The sequence below is a fragment of the Varanus komodoensis genome, unplaced genomic scaffold (genome assembly GCF_004798865.1).
Source record: "Varanus komodoensis strain SLA01 unplaced genomic scaffold, ASM479886v1 scaffold4, whole genome shotgun sequence".
Classification (NCBI taxonomy): Eukaryota; Metazoa; Chordata; class Lepidosauria; order Squamata; family Varanidae; genus Varanus; species Varanus komodoensis.
In genome coordinates, this window is record NW_025335941.1 from 39081484 (window position 1) to 39101759 (window position 20276).

General features: G+C 40.3%; 1 protein-coding gene across 2 annotated transcripts in view; it reads right to left on the bottom strand.

Moving 5' to 3' along the window:
• Positions 1-19812: 19812 nt before the first annotated feature.
• The window catches only part of LOC123029272 (limbic system associated membrane protein), a 500040-nt gene continuing 499576 nt past the window's right edge, over positions 19813-20276 (bottom strand). For both annotated transcript variants that reach the window (XM_044442038.1, XM_044442039.1), the window contains one exon: positions 19813-19910. In XM_044442038.1, coding sequence (XP_044297973.1) covers positions 19813-19910 — 98 coding nt within the window. The remainder of the gene's footprint in view (positions 19911-20276) is intronic.

Here is a 20276-nt window from a genome sequence, read left to right on the forward strand (position 1 = left end):
TTTTATACTGATAATTTTAATCTTGTTTTTTGTATTTAATGGTAATTTATTGTGTTCTATTGTATTTCAATGTATTTTATTGTGTTGTAAGCCACCCCGAGGCTTCGGCAAGGGGCGGCATAGAAATGTTATAATAATAATAATAAAAAAATAAAAGTAAACAGTCATGTTTTCCTTGACTTCCCAAAAGCTCTTGTTCAAGATTAGGCATGGTTGGGCACCTGTGAAGGGCCCACAGACCACTAAAAAGATCCTCCTGGAGTTCCTCCTTCTCTTCACAATTGCAACCTGCTCATTCACCTGCCTAGACAACAGTGGTGGAAAGTCAGAGAAGGATGAGATGGTATTCCTTACAAGCTCATTGGGTCTCTTTCTCAAACAAGTGAAAGGTAGCAATGATAGAAAAGGATGGGGAATGAGGAGCAATAGGTGCTCTTGTTTGTTTGTTTGTTTACTTATTTTTCTCCCATGCCCATCAGTGCAAAGTCTCCCTCTTGACAATGGCAGAGGATAGTAGACACATTGAGGAAGAGGGTGAGGGTGTCATGCCCAAAGGTCCTCAGAAATCTGGAGACAGCACTGACTGTATTAGACTTGATGCAATGAGTCCTGGGTAATTTGATGGGCTGAGTACCTTTTCATCATATTCAAGCAGGATTTGATATGTGTGAACTTGGTGGCTTGCCCACTATCAAGAAGTATTAGATTGGTGGGTGCTTGAGATGCAAACTTTTCAATTACAGTCCCATGATATTTATTTATTGATTTCATTTCAACTCATACCACCCAATAGCTGAAACTCAGTAGGCAGTTTACAAGAGTTCATAAAAACAGTACAATAAAATACCATGCAATCATACAAAAATACAATCATTTTAAACAGGAGCAATTAAGAACAGCTAAACACATAAAATGCAGAATAGCCATGTAAAAAACCTCTGGGATGGGCAAGCCCTTAGATATCCCATTATATCTTTAAAAACTTCAGCATAAAGGGGGATCTTAACCTGGTGTGGAAAAGATGACTAGGTTGGTGCCAAGCAGGCCTCAGGGGAGAGGCATTCCAAAGATGGGAAGCCACCACAGAGAAAGCCCACACTCTAATTGCCACCTCCTGAGCCTCACTCCAAGTTGGCACTTGGAGGAAGAGCCTGGATGTGGAGTATAGCATCAGATCTGCTTCCTAGATAGGTGCATACAGACCCTCTGTGGCTGACATTTAAATGGACTTTGAAGGCTATTTTTGTTTCAAACTGTTTTCAATTGCATTTTAATTTTGTGTATTTAACTGCCACTTTTACATTTTCAAATGCTGTTTGCATTTGTTTTTGAAATCATTATACTCATATTCTGGTGATATTTTTAACTGCTGGCAGTATAATACTATAATAATATTTTTAGACTGTAACTTTATACCTTGTAATATGTTTGGTGACATTTTATATTTTAATATATTTTTAGTTGCCTTTGTATGGGCAACCGTGAAAAAAGTCATTTAATAGTAGAATAGAATAGGTCCTTTATTGCTCTCAGATGAACCGTGGGTAAAGATGGCTCCCTTTTCTCACATGATGTACCATCACCAAAGTCTGGGTCTCGCTGATATCAATAAAGCCTCCAGCATGCCAATAACCTGGCTCCTGGTCACACAGTTTGTGTTCAGCATGGCCAGGCTGGCCACACAGGGCTAGTGCACATGAGGATGTAGGGGGTAGGACCAGAAAATGCCTGAATGGGGCTTAAGTGACCTCTGGCTGGGTGACCCAGGATGCTAAAGGAAAAAGGAAACAGAAACAAGGCATAGTAATAAGGAAAAACAAGCAGTAGCAGCAGCATCTACTAGTAAATCCAGTCATACTCAACTGGATTGCAAATGGTGAATATTTTCCCAGGGTATTTAAGGGAAGTATTCTAATCCCATCTTTTCAATTGACATTGCATGGCCAACAATAAAAATGAGAGAATATTCTTTGTGGCCCAAAATATTCAGCTTATGTTGATGGGATGGCACTGGGAGTGGATGACAGAGAGAAAAACAAATATAGACTTCAAAGGAGCATGAAGGCAGGGTGCTTGGGAAATAAAGTACATTATCTTAAATTTAATCACCAGAGTACTCTCTGCCCTTTCCTTACTCAGAATCTCCTGAAATGCATCTTCGTTTCCTTCAGATGTCTCATCCAGTCAAGATTAGGAACATAAAGTGGCCCTTCTCCTCTACTCTCTTCTCTGGCATTCTTCTGTCTTCCTTTGTTAACTTTGCCACTGCTCTGTTGCAGTCTGAGACTATGACTTTGACCAGTGTTGTGCATCTGAGTGACCAAGGGCAGGAGGAGGGTGAGGATGATAATAAGTGCTTCAGTTAATTCCAAATATTGCCATTTCAACTATTTCCAGCATTTCACATTTTCTGCTGCATTCATAAGCGGCTTGTCTGCTCAAGAACTGCAAAATCCTCCAAGTCTTAATGCCTCAACTTTGAAATGGGCTGTATGAAGCTTGAATCCGAGCTCATGTCAAGGGTCTGGTTTACACATCCATTCAGTTAAATAGGAGCTACAGTTCTGTGAACATTTACCTGGGAATAAATCCCAAGAGAATCCATGAGTGCTTTTAGAGTAAGGGCACTCTTAGAACAACTATCATAGACATAATGGGCTTCCTGAGGGGGCTATTGGATTGTTCCTTCACTCTTCATATACACTTTTAAATACTACTTGCTAAGAGGTAGTAGACGGTGTTTCTATGCTGACTGTGCAACAAAGCATTTCCAACCTCTGCTGCCAGAATGAAAATGTGAACTACTGACTTCTGAGCAAGTTAGTGCAAATACTTGCAGGCTACCAGTTAAATTTGTGACTTAGTTTCAAGCCTGATGTATTTTGAAGCATTTTGATCTACTCTGGATTCCTTTGGTTTCAAAAGGCAAAGTGAGATAAAGACTGGACAGCTTATATAACACATTTTTTGCAATATAGTTTGGGTTGTATTTTAAACAGGTAAGAGACAAACAAAATCCAAAGTAACATGATATAATTCTGCAAGAGAAAGGTTTGTGACTATGATGGACAATGTTGTGTTGTTATGAGCTATCAAGTTGTCTTTTACTGATGGCGACCCAGTGAATAAATGCCTTCAAAATTGTCATGTCCTTGAAAGTTCTGCTTGGCTCTCGTAAACTTGAGGCTGTGACTTCCTATATGAAATTGATCTTTCTAATAGTTGGCCTTCTCATGATGAGCCCAAATTACAACGTCCTCAGTTTCATCATGTTTCCTTCCAGGTCACGTTATGGCTTGACTTGACTTAGGACTCACTCATTTGTCTTTCTGCTGGTGATTCACAGTGATTTCACAAAGCTTTGTTCCCACACTATATTTCAAATGCATCAATTTTCTTTTTCTTCACCATCCAATTTTTGCACCTATAACTTGCTCTGTGCATTCATAGAAGCCACTTAGAAACCAAACATAGGAATACAGGTTTATTTCATTATCATAAAATAATTCCATGTAGAGTTGCACTAAATGGATTAGCTTCATAAAAAAAAGTACCAGAAGACAGGAATAGCTTGGGATGAAGTTGGATAAATGAGATTTAAATACAAGGGATCACAGATCAGTGGTAGAGAGCACATGTTCTGAGCAGGGTCCAGGCATCCATAGAGAGGGCTAAGACGAAATCCCTGGAGAACTGCTGCCAGTCATTGTCAATAGAATCAGGGACTTCCTTTGTTATACATACATACACATTCACAGTGTGTCTGATTTGCCACCAGATCCCCAGTCATGGTTTACATAATCCAGAATATATATGCATTATAATTACAGCTACATGCAAACAAGATGGTGGCAACAGGAATGAAAGGCACACATGCATGGTAGACTAATCAGGACTCAATATGTTTATCTTAGGCTAGTACTTGTTAAGTGTTTCCATTTATCGTTGCACATTTGATTGCGTCCAAGTCAGTTGATGCCTAAAATCTTGGTGGTAGGACAGAGATCAGCTCTGGCATATCATCTTTCTTTGTTCCCAACAAAGACATTCAGATAAAATGGCTTTTGGAGGTGGATTAGAGTTCCATTCAAGTCCATCCATTCCATCATTTTCTAAGCTCTCAACAAATCTCATTCCAGATGTTTCCCTAGTACAAACAGTTCTCTGTGTAGCTTGAATGGAACTAATTATGCTCTAAAGATACTATACTATTGCACAGCTAAGGATATGATGCACCTATCTTATTTCTGTAAGTATTTGCTCCTGCATCCATGCTGGCATTGTCTTCCACCGCCAATGTGCCTTGCTTTGCTTTGCTTTGCTTTGTTGCAATGCAGATCTGAATTGTTACATTTCATACATTTAATAGAGTTTAGTGTGGTGAAGAACCAGTGAGTGGTATTGGTTGGACTGGAGGCTTCTCTACATTAATATTTATTGTACACTCATTATCTCCTAGGGCCTCTCTCATGCTTACTAGACATCTTTGCACCTTTTTCAGAGTGAGGAAAATTAGCTATTTTCTTGAATGCTATCATTATTTGCTATAGAAGCTAAGTGTGGTTTCACAATGCTGCTCTGAACCATATCATTACCTTGTGTTGCATAAGGCAACATGAAGAAACATTGAGAATGGCAGCAAGGGGGTGGGGAGGAGGGGCAAGAGAGAGAGAGAGAGAGAGAGAGAGAGAGAGAGAGAGAGACCTTCATGTGAAGGATGTTCTAATTCTTCCTCAAGTAAAATGGTAGAATGCCAGGCTATGTCTCCTGTAGACAAGTCCTGGGACCAGGTTGTAGTCCCTCCTAACTATGAGGCTCACTGGGTGACTTTGGGCTAGTCACTGACATGTAGCTTAACCTGCCTCACAGGTTTGCTGTTGTATGTGATTATGCACAATAATGTTATGGGAACGTAATGTTTCCTATTCAAAGCAAAGCACATTTCTACATGAGAAATTGTGCACTTGTGCTCCTTCACTCACAGAATTTGTGAGATCTTTTACACAACATCCTCTTCCACCTGGACCCTCCCACATTTTATAGCCATTGTATGACTTTCTTGTATGATGTTGAGTTTTAAATTTTAAATGTGTGGCAAACTGGAATAAAAGGTTATGTAATTCAGCAATTGCATTGTATTGCAGCACCACCTTGTGGTTACAGAATTCATATAGGAAGGCAGAAAAAACAAAACCCCATAGAAAGACCAATATGCAAATAACATTCTCTTTCTTCTGCAAAGGAAACTGAAGAAGCTTTCTTGAAGCACCATGTTAGACGCATCATGTAGAGAAGCCCAGAGACTTCTCTGCTAGTAGCACAGGTGAGGTGAATTGCAGCTGCTCAGCACATGTATCATTGACACGTTGTCTTGTGCTTAATTGCTGCTTTTGGGGGTGAATCCTATAATGGAAGTTAACATACCTTGTTCAGGGAAGGAATATGCAGTCACATTGCCCAACCTTTAGACTCTTCCTCTGGAGCCTCAGAAACAGCTACAACAAGACACAGGTGGTGAAGAATTCTGTGGAGGTGAATTGTCCCTGAGGATGGGGCAGATCATGGCTTCCAGTGGGAGAATATTTCCAGGGTGAGCTCAGGATCTGCTGATTCTTGGCAGGATCCTGAACTACTCTGGAAATAACAGGAGCTTTCTGATGAAGGGAGATATTTTTAACTCTCCTTTTCTGCTTTGGAGGCTTTAGATGAAGGAAGAGGCTTTTTCCATGAGGACACATCCCTTCATGCTGGCCTTGATTGGGTTTGAACTAGAGGAAATGGTAGGACCACAACCTAAAGGAGACAGGACCCATTCCTTCCCTCTCTCTTTCTGATACTCTTCCCTCACTTTTTCTCTTGCAGACATACACTGCTAGTAAGCTTCTGGTGTAAGAATCAATTGTTTTTGTCAGAAGGCTGTCACAGTTTACGGTGGGCTCTTGAAACTGGATAGTGGGCTACATGTGTCACTAGGCCTGCAAGCTGTCTTTGCGCCTCATCCTACCTCAAAACATGGAGGAAGGGTATGTAATAAATGGGAATATCTAAGATTGACACCCCATTCATCTTAAATGTCTGCAGTCCAATAAGGAGACTTCCGGGATTGAAGACCTAGCTGGTATATATCGTATGCTGAAACGTCTATGGTCCAGCAAGAGGAAGGTAAAAACAGCATCCTTTTGCTGCATAAGGGACTCATTAAGATGCAAATGGGGAGCTGCAACAGCAGGTCTACAGTCCAATGAGTGCTAGTGAAGTGTGGAAGCCAAAATAAGAAGCTTGGAAGAGCTGGGTGATTTTGTCCCATTGACTACAAAAAGTCCATAGAGCAGAATTTAGCTGTCCTGCTCATTCACAGTTCTACCCCTTCCATGCCCCAGTTTCCTTTAAGAAGTCTTGACAGATGGCTTCTGTTCACACTCAGCGTCTATCTTATTCAGGAGGAAGGTTCCTACACTGAGGTTGGATGGACTTGTGATGTTGGGCTCAGGCCTAGAGTCAAGAGTTGGCATGGTTGAGTATCTGCTTAGGGCCCATAACCCAACAAGGGCCAAGAGCCTCCTGAACTTGCTCTACCTCTTCACCAATGCATAATAAACTGTTTGCTCACCTGCCTCCCAATCTGGTGGTGCTGAGATGGAGGTGCAATAGATCTCAAAGGAATAAAGGGCCAATGTAATTCAATTTTTAAAAAGGGATCTGGTGGGAAATTAGCTAAAATTAGCTTAATCCTTGCTCCAGGTAAATTATTTATTTATTTAAACTATTTATATGCTGTCCTATTTGCAAAAATGCCTCAGGACGGCTTACAATATAAAATATAACATCAATAACAAAATTAAATTCCCGACCCACACTGGCTGCAGCTAAAAACATAGAAAAGACAATATTAAAACTTATTAGTTGAACTTAGTTGAAATTGCTATCAAAGGTTAATATTAGTAAATGTAAGGAGGGACAAACCCTGTTGAGAAGGATTCAACATGGCTTCTGGAAAGGCAAGTCCTATCTCACTCACCTTTTAAAAATGTTTGTGAGTGTCAATCCATAAATGGATAGGGTGACCTGGTAGGAATGGTTTCCTTGGACTTCTAAAAGGCTTTTGATAATGTCCCTCATCAAAGGCTCCTTAGCAAATTTAGCAGTCTTGCAATAAGAGGAGAGTCATTGTATGGATCAGTAATTGGTTAAAGAACAGAAAGCAGAGAGTACTTATAAATGGTAAATTTTCTCAGTGTGGGCATGTATACAGGAATTCACATTGGAATCAGTCTCTTGCATTTGTTCATTAGTGATCTGGAATTGAAAATAAACAGTGACATGGGCAAGTTTGTCAATGATACCAAATTATTTAGAATAGTGAAATTAAAAAAGAAACTCTTCAGACTGGAAGAAGGGGCATCAAAAAGTGTCGGTGTAAGCAAGTATAAAGCCAGAGGCACTGCTTCAAGGAAAAATGTTCGATAACAGGCTGGACTATATCACCTGTTCTGTACACTAGCAAGCTGATAAGCAAGGCAGGAGCTGCAAGGTGGAGGTGCTGCTTCTGGGATGAAACACCTGGACTTGTTCTAGTTGCATAAAATGTTTTAAATACCATTTCAAATTTTTCATTGAAATGTTATACTTTGTATTGTAATGTACTGTAATGCATAAATGGCTAACAGGGCAGAAACTTTGGTTAGTGTTGAAATGTTGGGCAGTGTAGAAATTAAAATAAACAAATGTAAAATGATACACAATGGAGCAAAAAAACCTATTCAAGTATAAGATGGTGGGATTTCAACTGGTGGTGACAGATAAAGAAAAAGATTTGAGCGTTGCGGTGAACAGTTTATAAAAAGGCAAATTCCATGTTAGATATAATTAAAACAAGAATTGAAAATAAATTGCCAGTACTGTATTCCCTAAATACAAATCTGTATTCTGTACAACCACAAACAGAATAGTATACAGCTTTGGTCACCACACCACAGATCTTGTAGAGCATGAAATAGGGCAGAAACGGGAATTAAACTGATGAAAGGGATCAGCAGTTCCTTGATAAGAAAAGATCACAATATCTGGGTCTGTCAAACTTTGAAAAAAGGCTACTGGGGGGAGGGGCAGGATAAAGTTGTCCAAGATCAAGCATGGTTGGAAAAAGGAGATGGTGGACATTTCTTACTCTCGTTCATTGTACTAATAAACAGTGCCATTCCATGAAACTGATTGGTGGAAGATTCAGGACAGATAAAAGTACTTTGCACAGCACATAGTTAAACAATGGATTTAACTACCACAAGACGTAGTGATGGCCACCAATTTGGACAACTTTAAAAGGGGGCTTGACACATTAATGGAGGATAAGGCTACCAATAGCTGTTACTCCTACTGGGTATATGGTGCCTCAAGGATTAGGAGCAGTATGCCTGTGCTGACCAGTTGGGGGGAAACATGGCAGGAAGGACCTGTTGCACCGGTGAGCTGCTTGTGTGTTTCCCATGGTCAGCTAACTGGGCACTGTACAGACAAAATCCTGGACAGATGGCTCCAAGGTCTGATCCAGCACAGTTCTTCTTATCTTCTTATTCCATGGTCCACTTGCCCTCTGTTTCTCAACAAAGCAAATGTTAGCAGTGATGAGGTGTGATAGCAGCTGGTTGCGATGCTCATGAGAAAATAGACTGAGAGAGGAAATCCATCGAGAGTGTGTAGCCCAAGGGCCCTCCAAAATCTAGTATCCACACTGGTTGGGCTCACTTACCTGATTCATTAGGATCAATTAGTTCCTTAAAGCAAATGACACTTGTATTCTGGATGGTATCACTTCATTTGGGGGAGACCAGTATGTGATGGATTTTCCTTTTCAGTAGGCTCTGGTCTTTTGTTCTGTCCCACCTTTGTGATTCTGTTTTGTAACTTTGCAGATGGTAACAGGACCATGAGTTATTCCTCCACCAGCAGAAATAGGATTCACAGGGAAGGATTGACAGCTCCAGTTGTCGACAGTAGAGGTGATGAATGACTTGCCTGCCTCCCTTCCCACCTCCAGCCATTTCCTTTTGTCAGTGAGCCCAAGGAAACAGACAGGACAAGAAATGAAGACCCGGCTCTTCCTTTTCACGTTTATTTCATTTTTGTTTTTTTGTGGGTTTTTTTTAAAGACCACAGAAGAGCAGAGCATTCATAGATGTAAATAAACGGACACAAAAACAGAAGTTAAATACATTGAGAAAAGAAAAGAAAAAAGAAAAAAAACTTTTTTTTTCTTTTTTACACACACACACTGCGCTTTTAAAATGTTCTTCCACAGAGCTAGTTTTTGAAAAACTGCCAAAAAAAAAAAAAAAAAACCCAAAATAAAATAGAATGGCCGCATTCTTGTTTCATTAAAGAGAACTTCAGATCATGTCTACAGTGCTGGGGAAAAATATATATAAAGATATAGATATATATATATTTATATGTATATAACACTGTTAATGAGGAGAATTCTAACTGCCCAGCAGTGCAGCAAGAAGAGACTCAATATCCCAAAGGCCCAGAGGAAAAATTTGGCTGCAGCTGGCAAAATAAGAAAGGTTGGGAGTTGCTGGAGATGACTTTACCAATCTTCTCCTTGTTCTTATCTGCATAACCTTTTTCTTGTTAGCAGGAGCTTACCACAGGCCACAAAGCATATGACTTTTATTATACAAACATTTTAAATGCACATTGAGCAAGATCTGTGTCAGGTTGCATGTGTCACTGGGGAAGATGGAGTAGATGAGCGTGGCAAGGGGTGGTCATAATTTTGAAGCCGTGTGGACAGTTGTGTGACGGAATTTCGGCACATTTCTGTGTGGGTGATGGTGTATCTTTATGAGACCAAGGTGGAAGACTAATGAGACAACTTCAGAGAGGGAAAACACTACCATTTGAGAAAGCCTTTTAGTGAAAGATAGTTAGAAAGTCATGCTTCTTGTGTATAGTTATGTTGGATATAAGGTTTCATCCAAACTACATTAGTTGCTCTGAGGCCCCATCAAAATCAATGGGGTGAGTTAACTGTAACTTAAGTCTCATTGATTTCAGTTTCAATGGACACAAAGGGCAACTTGCTTAGTCTGGATCCTAGTCCATTTAGGTACTAGGGATTACAGAAGCAATCAAGGCAGAGGATAAATTCCTGTGAGGAACCCCACTGCTTCTCACACAAGTCACTTCAAAAGAGGTGCTTAACAAAATACAGTTTTTGAATGTCCTGTGTCATCAAAATGACCTTGTCTTCACACTGAACTGCATCTTGCAGTTTATTATGTTTTTATTCTGCCTTTCAGTCAATGGACCCATAGCATGGATGCCAGGTGATCTAAGCAGTTAATTACAGAGCTTCATTCAGAGAAACAAATGGCTATTTGGGTTCAATGAATTCGGGTTAAAAATGGCTATTTGTTCTGAACATGGCATCCAATTTCAGAAAGGTGCATATATGCATATTCAGAAGAAACATGCATTCTTTAACATCTCTTGTGAAGCTTCTGTCTATGATGGTTTAGAGATGGTGTCTCCATTAGCTGATGCCACTGTATCAGTGGGCAGAAAGTTCAATGTGAAGTTCAATGTTTTTTTCAAAATTATATTAGACTGGATGAGAAAATGCTTCGATTGATGTGCTTGGTGGACAACTTTGCCTTGGATTAGCTCAAGTCATTCCTGTCCTTCAACAGGAGACTTTTCTTCTCTGCCAGCACTGGCTAATATGTTCTCAAGACTGAAGGTGGATAGCTTTCAGTGATTCTTATTTATTTGTGAAGATTAACATCAATAGTAATAACTAAGCATTTCAAGATATGACACATTCCCATCTAGGGCACTGTGTGCTCAATAGATTCAGTGCTTTAATAAATGCTTCATCCTGCATCCTGGGTTAAATTTCCTACCCAGGCTCACATGTTGTTGTGTATTCTATACACAAGTAGACCTATAATCTCATCCTTCTAGGACATTGTCACCTGCAGGGTAGTAAACAATGTCCCCAAATTTCAGCCAACTGCCCTTTACAGTTTTCATTTATAAATTAAATATGCCTGGGACAAAACGTACTCTCAACATCTGTATAACATTTGGGTCGCAAAAGAAAGTTAGCTGCAGATCATCTGAGTCTGTTCTGAGTGAAGCCCTCCATCAAAAGCAAGCAAGCAAACAAACAAACAAACTGAAACCCATTGGGGGAAAGCAGTATTATGCTAACTGCAGGCCAAAACATTGTTACGCTGGTTGTGCCTTGATACAGGAAAGTGTCGGCCTGAAATTAACTGTACTATCTGAAAACTTGAAATTGGTTCTTATGCTGATCATAACTTCTTGGGAGAAACTTTCAGTCAAACAATGTCTTTCCTAGGGAGATTAAGCCACAGTCAGGTTTGCATCTAGGGTTTAAAAATACCTCAGATAACAATGAACATTAGGGTTTAAAAAATGAAGTAAGGTGAGGGACAGATAAATGCAGCTTCTCTACAGTACATGTATTTCTAATTCACAAAAGGGGGAAAGTAATCTATGTAGCCTACAAACACAGATATCTTTAGACAACAAGAACAAAAAATTGGGGCATGTTTGGATCCTTTCCTTTCCCTCTTTGATCAATTCATGTAAATGCTTATGCATGCAAGGGTTACAGTCTTGCATAGTCTTGTTAAAAATTGCAGAACATCTGCCCAACAGATTTAATCTCTGCGAAGAACTTTTCTAATTTTTCACTCTGGGAAAGTCCTGTGAATGATTCTTTTCCATGTTTCTATGTATCTGAATCAGGAGTGAAAAATATTCTGTTTCTAAAACAGGATACTGACAATGTATCTCTCTCTCAACCTGCACTAAACACCCCCAGCCGTTTACAGCACATCTGGATGTTATTTCCTGTGATGCAGTGATGACATCCTCTGTAGCTCATTGGGGTTAGAACTGTTTAAATGGACTGTACTAGTAAGCATGTAGAAGAAGTAAAGTCTGCTCCATTCACCTGGGTTGTTTCATGAGAAGGTGAAAAGGAATTACAGTTCGTGATGTATGGATGTCTCCTTTGGTGTTGCCAAAAGCAAAGGCAGCTCAGACTGTCTCTCCTCCCTTTGTTAAAGGTCTATTCATCCCCTGAAAATATTGTATGTGGGCTTTTGTGGTGATCTAGAAGCAAGATGAAGATGTTGATGTTTGCTTAGCTAATTAAAGGCATACAATTTTAACTTCGCTGATGTCATTGACCAAACTCCCATTGCTTTAATTAGAACTGGGATTGCATCCTTGGCTTCCAAAACACCTTATTGTTCAACAGGGCCAAATAATATGCATACAACATGTTTTTTTCTTTTTCGCCTTAAATCTAAGAACCCCAAAGCTGCATGCTGGAAAAGAATTAGGCTGTCAAGGTACACAATGACCCTCAGGCCTGCCTCCTAGATAAAATACAAGCATTGTAGCTGCACCATTTTCTCCACAGCAAGACACATACAAGACGATGTACTCCAGTCATGCTTAGAGTTCACATATTCCAGGTGGTTGCCTCCATGCTCTCTGGGTGCTCTGCGAAAGAGACATGCCGCCCTCTCCCTTTAAGCCCCAGTGAATCAAGAGAGAGGAAAAAACAATGGTCAAGGATCTGCTAGCAAGTAATAGGTCATCTTTGCATCTCAGTGTTTTTTTCCTCTGTGTGGACATTACTGGGCATTTCATGTCACTCTCATATTTACAAACTTGTAGAAGAAATACAATCTTTTTTTGTATTTTTGTTTTTATAACACTAAATGTTAAACTTCCATCGATCAAACACAATTACACCTACAGTCTCAAGGAACTGGTGTCCCCTTCTGAATCACCACTCAGGCACAGTGAAAGGCTGTAGCTAGTTTAGGGGTATGAGGAGGAAAAGGAACCAGGGACAGTGTGAGGGGAAAGAGAAGAAACAGGACTATGGACATCTTCACACATGTGTGCCACCACCAAATTGCCCCAATTCTGTTTGATTCCTGGGAATATCTACTGGCTTTAGTGATACATAAAAGGAAGCCCATGCCCAGTGAGAATGGAGGGTGTTCAGGCAGCACACAGTTGACTTCTTATTCTCTGGAGTATGACAGAAAACTAAATAAGCATTTTTTCCCAAACCAAATATGACCCATAGTTCTCTTATTAAATAGAGATTGCTAAAAACTTTACAAAATTGTGACTCACATGCAGTCTTTTTTTTAAAGTGCCTCAGTATACCTCCCCATTATACAGAGGAAAAGCTTGGGCATTGAATAGATACAAGCGTTGACCAAGGGTCTGTAATGAGACAATATCAGAGCTCCTGGAGAATTTTGATTCCAACTCCTTTGCTCTAACCATAAAATCTTGCCCTGTTTCCTGCTTCAGCCCATCTTGTCCTACCTAAGGAAAACCCTGTTTTTTATTTTTATTTTACAAGTATACTTTACAAAACATAAGATTTTAGTCTTCTTAAAAAAAAAAAGCTGCCAGTTGCAATGTTCCTCAGCAACCCTACAATAACAAAACAGTGCACTCCGTCCAACATTTGTGAAGCTAAAAAACAGATATGATATTGACAAAGTACAATGTTAGCGATGAGAAGTGAATGTAGTTTAGCTACTTTCCTAATGCACCAAATTGATTTGTGTGCTCACATCCTCAAAATCCTGGCTAAGATATAAGTGTCAAAATCCAGAAGAATCACCAAAGCAGAAGCTCAGCTCTATTCCAGAAGCACGGTATGGCTTATGGTCACCAGGTGACATGTAGCCTTAAGTCTTGCTTGCTTATCATGGTATTTAGAAATATGCCGTTAAATATTTCTGCTGATACCCTGCGGGTTTTGATATACCATCCAAATATCTTTGAACCATAAGTCATTCTATTTGCCCTTGTACGTACTTAGCAATTGTTGTCCATAGTTTCCGGCCAATACTGGAAGTAACCCCTTTATCATGATGTAATCTTTTCACTTCCAAAGCTTCCTTTCTGTTCTCCCTTCTGGCTGAATTCTCTACTGTTTATAATTTTCCCCCTCAAAACTATTTATGGGTACCCCAATGTTTCTCTTAATTTCACTGTAGAGGATAAAGCTGTTGTCCTGGCCAGTTGATCTCTCAGCTTATGCTGCCTCAGATTGGGATAAGGTTGTTAAATTATCAATAACAGGGACTAGGAATCGTCTAGTCCTCTAGAGTACAGACTAGAATCCTCTACAGCTCTCTCCATCACATTCCCTTCTCCTAATAGTAGCTCCCAGGCTTCTCACATTTAAACATCTGCCAGGTAGGGTGTTTTACATGCAATCCTATCAATGTCTACTTAGAAGTAAGTTTCTCTGAATTCAATAGGACTTACTCTGTGGAATGTCTATATAGGGCATAAACTCTAGGGAAAACTATGGAGATTCTATTAACCCAGTAGGTTTAGAGTTGGCAAAAATCAGCATAAGGTAAATTTATTTTTTGGTACAATTACAAATCCCCACATCCTGCAAATAGTAATGGTAATATGTGGGCTTATCACATACAAGCTTCTTCAGAAGACCACTCTACTATGGTAAATTGATGGGGAAGCTGATCTTTGGTAACTTTTGTACCTCAGAAATGGAATACAGATGAAATACTTTGTACGGATGATGAAATGAAATGAATAATAACTGGCCATGGACCAAACCGTAATGGTAAATGTGCATACATACACTGATTCACTTCAATGTTGGTCTCTTTTCCCAGAAAGATGTTTCCTCATGCCCACATTCCCCCCATTGCCATTGTCACAATGACAACAACATGAGAAGAAATTTATTGTCAAGGTTTAATTGTATTTACTGGGGATATAAGCAGGGGCTTACAGAGAACTCACTGTATGAAAGTTGGTCTACCCCAGTGGAGCTGGTCCAGAGTGGCTGGGGAGAAGAGTGTTAAATTCTGGGTTCAAGAGTTCAGTTCCTCTCCCCTTAATAGCAAACACGTATCAGAATTCAAAATGAGAAAAGAGACCACAGTGAATCAGGAGGAGGGGTCTGTTGCCTTCCATTGCAGCTCCTTTTTCCCTAACAATGTTTAAAAGTAAGGCTTTTAATTTTTTTTTCCAGCACCCACTACCATATGCTGCTTCCCAAGCTATGATTTTTTTTCCCACCAAGCCACTGCGATATATCCAACAGAATGTAGGGAAACTATTGGTAGAGTTTAGGGCCAGCTCAAGAAATTTTCCTGACTGAGATGAATGAATATATATATATATATATATGGAGTGGATGATGATGGGACAGTATTCTCTACTGTGCCTGAAGGAGGCAGGCCAACAGAGGGGCACAGAGCAGGGTTCCTAGCACCAAAGTCTCTCTTCTAATGCCTTGGGGCCTCCCCCACCATCTGCCACCTCAGACATTTGCTTTACTGTGTCTAATGGCAGGGACACCCCTGCAAGAGCTGGACATTTGGATATGTAGGATTGAGATCCCTGCACATAGTCTCTTTTCCAGGAGCCTATAATAGTTTAGCTAGATGAGCAAGGGATTATAAGAGGACTAAGATAACCTGCATTCTCTGCCTGCCTCCAACTATTTTGTCTTACACACCATGAATAATAGACTTCTGAGTATCATTAATTCATATGAAAGTCAACAACTGAACACTGGCAAGCTTCAGTACCTATAATGTCATGAAGGATTATTAGTTTCAGGCTCAACAGTAAATTCTGGAAGCTTAAAATGTTAAGAAATTTCTGTTGCCAGTTCATAGTGGAAAGAAATAAGTACATTAGGATTTGTGATAGTGTACTTGATGGTTTCTTTTGAAACATAAAGGATATTTCAGTAAGAAGTTGAAATACAGTAGCATTTTCAACTCATTTTTGCCCACTACGTTTCCACTGAAAATAACATTCCCAGCTGCATTTCTTTTAAAGGGGTACCATGTATTCACCTGCATAGATATATGTCATACATGATGCATAATCAAGCTGTTAGAATAGGAATTAATCCTAGCACTTTGAATGATCTCCTAAATTCCTGGAAATATCTGCTCCAGTGTTACAGTTACCATGGAAGGCAGGGATATCATGACAACTTGCCAACCAAGCCAAAGAGGGTGTTTTGATTAGGCTCATCCTAAATCACACAGACTCCTTTTTACTCAATAAGCTGCAGACACAAAAAGGCACACCCTCCACACTCTCCCCTTTGGGAATGCTGGACAAATCACCAGCATTGCTTTTGAATCAGCCCAAATGATTCTTTAGGAAAATTTCAGGAACTGAACATTCTATTCCACATCTGCTGCTTCTGATCCCCAAGTTCAGGTGAGTATTAGTCTGCACTGTCCCACCTGTGTGCAGCAACTAATAAGGACCATAAGGTGACTTTTTGTTCCAGGATGCTTCCTGCGTCACCATCACCACTACCACCACCAAGAACCAGGTGTGTGGGAGGCCATGGTCTCTATAAGCCACAAGGAAACAGAATGGGGTGAAACCAAACAGTGGTTTGAAGGTCCTTTTATAGTATTAACTGCATCAGCCATGTGTTTTCATTAAGGCACACAATGTGTGCATGGGGTGGATAACTTTGTAAATGTATTTCTTGGTCCTCCACTGCAGAAAAGTCAGGTTTGGGTATCCCTGGGGATGAATGTTCTCTCCTGTCTATAGTGTTCTCCTCCGTTTCACTTTCTCTGGATCTTCATCTCCTTCCTTCTCTGTTCTGCTTCTTGTTCTGCATCTGTCTGATAGTAAACTAATCCTTGGAAAGATAGTATTGAGAAGTCTGGCTGCCTGCTTAATCGACCGCCACAGTCTGCTCAAAACTGCCAGCCGCAGCAAAAATAAACAGCTAAAGCAGCAGGAGGGGACACTGCTATAGTGTTGATTAAGGTGAGAGCTGTCTTGCTGTGCAGACATGGAGCTACAGGGAGTTCTTTATAGTGGTTTGGTACTCATTATAACAAAAGGAAGGATTTGCACACAAGCAAACACACACCTTGCATCTCTACTGCCAAGCCTAAAGTGAGCCCCCTTGCAAATATGGGGACTGCACTGCAGCACCCTCCCCACTCACTGTTGCCACGTCTGCTGATAGAGTTATGTGAGGAAGGGTTTTAGTTGCTTGGCAATTGAGTGGAATGAAAGTCACCAGTGGAGCACCAGAGGATTCATGTGTGGATTTCCCTTATGCAGTTTTTGAATTCTTCCTACCACAATGCTTCTAGACGAGGAACCAGCAATTCTCCAAACAAACAACAGCAATCACATCAGTCAAGGTGTTGCTTTCAGAAGAAACCATGCTCTTTAAAGACAAGCTGAGATCATGCAACTGACTTGCATTTGTGAATTTAAGTAAACTGGTGGCTAGGGACAAACACTTGATACATTAACTCTAGGTTTGGTAATACCCACTGAAGGACACTAATTTATCTCTAATAGTTGCAAGACCATGTTTGACAGATCTGGCTTCTGTTCTTTTACTCTTATCACAGATATTGTATCTGTGATTTCAAAAAATACAGTCAGTCTCTTTGGGCCAGGAATATGTAGTTCTAATCAAAGCAATTTGCAGCTTTCTAAGATATTCAGCATAGCCAATGAGAGTGAAATTAATTTATTTAGATTCACCTGTGCCCAGTTTTCAGTACCAGACTAATAGGAGTCAGTTACTGAAACAAAAGGGAGAAGCAAAACAGTTATCACTCATACTAGGAATGTACACAGGCTTAATCTCCTCGATGAGACCTATTCTTTCCTCCCTATCTTCATCTGAAGTTATTAGTGAGAATCCTGTTCACCTATTGCACTTGGATTGTTTCTGTGCTAGGAATGCCAAGAGCCAGCAGCAGTAACCCCAACTGTAAAACAGACAAACAAAATACCAGTGGATACATGACTTTGACCGGAAACTCCTTTTTCTTCCTTTTGCAAAGAGTTCTATATTCAGGATTTGGGAAATGGCTTTTCCAAGTTTTAACCAGTCTTTCTGACTTTCTAAAGGACAGAACATTAAAGTGTTTGTTTTATCTGTTCTTGCAAACCGTTATGTCCATAGAATGGTTACACATTCCTAGTGCTGGGTATAATTTCCCAGGTGGTGGGTCTTGATTTCTTGAGATTGGAAAGGGACTTTATGCTTCTTTATCAGAGGAAGAAAATAACTGCCTTTGGAAAACTGGTCAGCCTCAGGGCTCAGGAAGGTTTCTAGCCACAGAATTAGTTTCAAGATTTAAAAAAAAAATGCTAGTTGAGAAGGGTTCCAGTTGTTTCTTCATACAAGGAACCAGCAGGAACACCCCTTTTGTGCTATCTGCTTTTGGCAACTGGTATCCCTCCAAATCACTCTGTTAAGCCTACAAATTCCCCAATGATGGGACTGCCTGTCATTGCTCCTGTCCTTTTTAATTCAGACTCAGAAAAAGTTCTCGTGATACCAGTGAAGCAAAACTACCAAAGGTAAGTGTGCAGCCTAGATGCTGTAGTAGCTGGCTCAACAACTGGAGCCCTTTGTAGCAGACCATGGTGGTCTATCTTCTGGAACTCTTTCATCAGAAAACAGCCAAACATTATTGTTCAGTAGCTCACTCCATCTGGCCTCACACAACAGGTTGCAAGTAACTATACCTTCTACTGAGTCTTGGCACTAGTCAACATTTCCCTCACTTTGTCTCTCAGACCAGTCAAACCCAGCAGAGGGTCCACTTGGTTTGGCTGAGCTCCAGTGGCAAATCTCCCTTGCTCGAGAGATTCAGCAGTGGACAGAATGTGGTTTTCAGAATAAGGGTATCCTTTGTTACAACACATATACTAAATATTTATCCAAACCATGAAAGATCTCACTGTGACCTTTTTCAGATCTCACTCATTCCATACCCCTATCTCCACAAATGTTTATAGCAGTCCTTTGAGGCTTAGCAGTCTATGGCCCTAGCTATGGCTGAATCCACATCCAACCTAACATTCAACCTCATGTACAATGCAGGACTTTATCTACAGTTTGATGAGCTTATGTACATAGGGACTGCTCCCTTTGCATGCTTTAGAGAGGGAGGGAGAGAGAGAAAGAATGGCACACACACACATACACACACACAAGTGTGTGTGACAGAGAGATAGAGAGAGTGGGAGGGAGGAGGGAGGGAGAGATGAGGCTGACAAGGACAAGAGGGAAGGTAAAATTGCTATGTTTTCATATAATCAAAGCATTGTGGGATAAGGTGCCCAGAAATACATGGAACAGCCTAAAGGGGGAAGCAGCAAGGTATGGGCCATGTGGCATTTCTTCATGGGACACCAGTATACAAGAGAAATCTGCATCACTGTTTGCCAGATATCTTCAAAAGCTAAGTATCAGTTTAAGAAATGAGCAAACCAATCAAAAGGTGGTGGCTATTGACACCAAAGTAAAGGCCATCTCTTTCCAGGAAGGAAGGAAAGAAGGAAGGAAGGAAGGAAGGAAGGAAAGGAGGAAGGAAAAAATGATATGAGGGAATGGAGAGATTAAAGGTAATTCCATTGTTGATATTTCTTTTTACAGTATCTCAGCATCCTTGCTAGGATCCAGCCTCCATAGAGTGATCCATCGGGTCTCTCATACTCCTGGATGGTCAGTGACTTGACAGTTTGTTCTAATAAACGTTGCTGATTTTTTCTTCATTGAAATTTTCCCCCTTTGTTGCAGTACACACAAAAGTTGTGAAAGAAGCCGTCTTTTCCCTCCCCCCTCTCTCTCTTGCTCTGTCTCCTGTATGACATTTTTGTTTTGTTTTGCTTTGTGTGTTGTTCTTGTTGTTGCTGGGTTTTTATTTTTTTCCCTTTTTTAAAATTCGGATGTTATTAACATTTGCTGAGTAGGCAGAGCAGGGATGCTGCCAACAGCCACAGTGGTACGGCCAGACACATTGATCCATTGCCTGCTATCCCTGTACCAGGTCCTAGGAGATGGGAGAGAGAAGAAAAAAACAGAACAAAACAATTACAAACCAGCTATATGAAATAGAATAACCATATCCATTAACTGATGCTTCCCCTGCCTTTTTGGTGTCTCCTGCTAGGAAAAATGGCAATTTATTTATTTATTTATTTAGTAAGCTTCTATGCCGCCCCATTCGCCAAAGCTTCGGGGCGGCTCACAACAATAAATAAATACATATTAAACATATTTAAACGTCCTGGCCGAAGATATAAAATCAATAAATAAAGCTAACAATTAAAATGACGTTTAAATAAAAAAGGTCTTGGCCTGGCGCCGAAAAACAAATAACGATGGTGCCAGGCGGACCTCTCTGGGGAGCGCATTC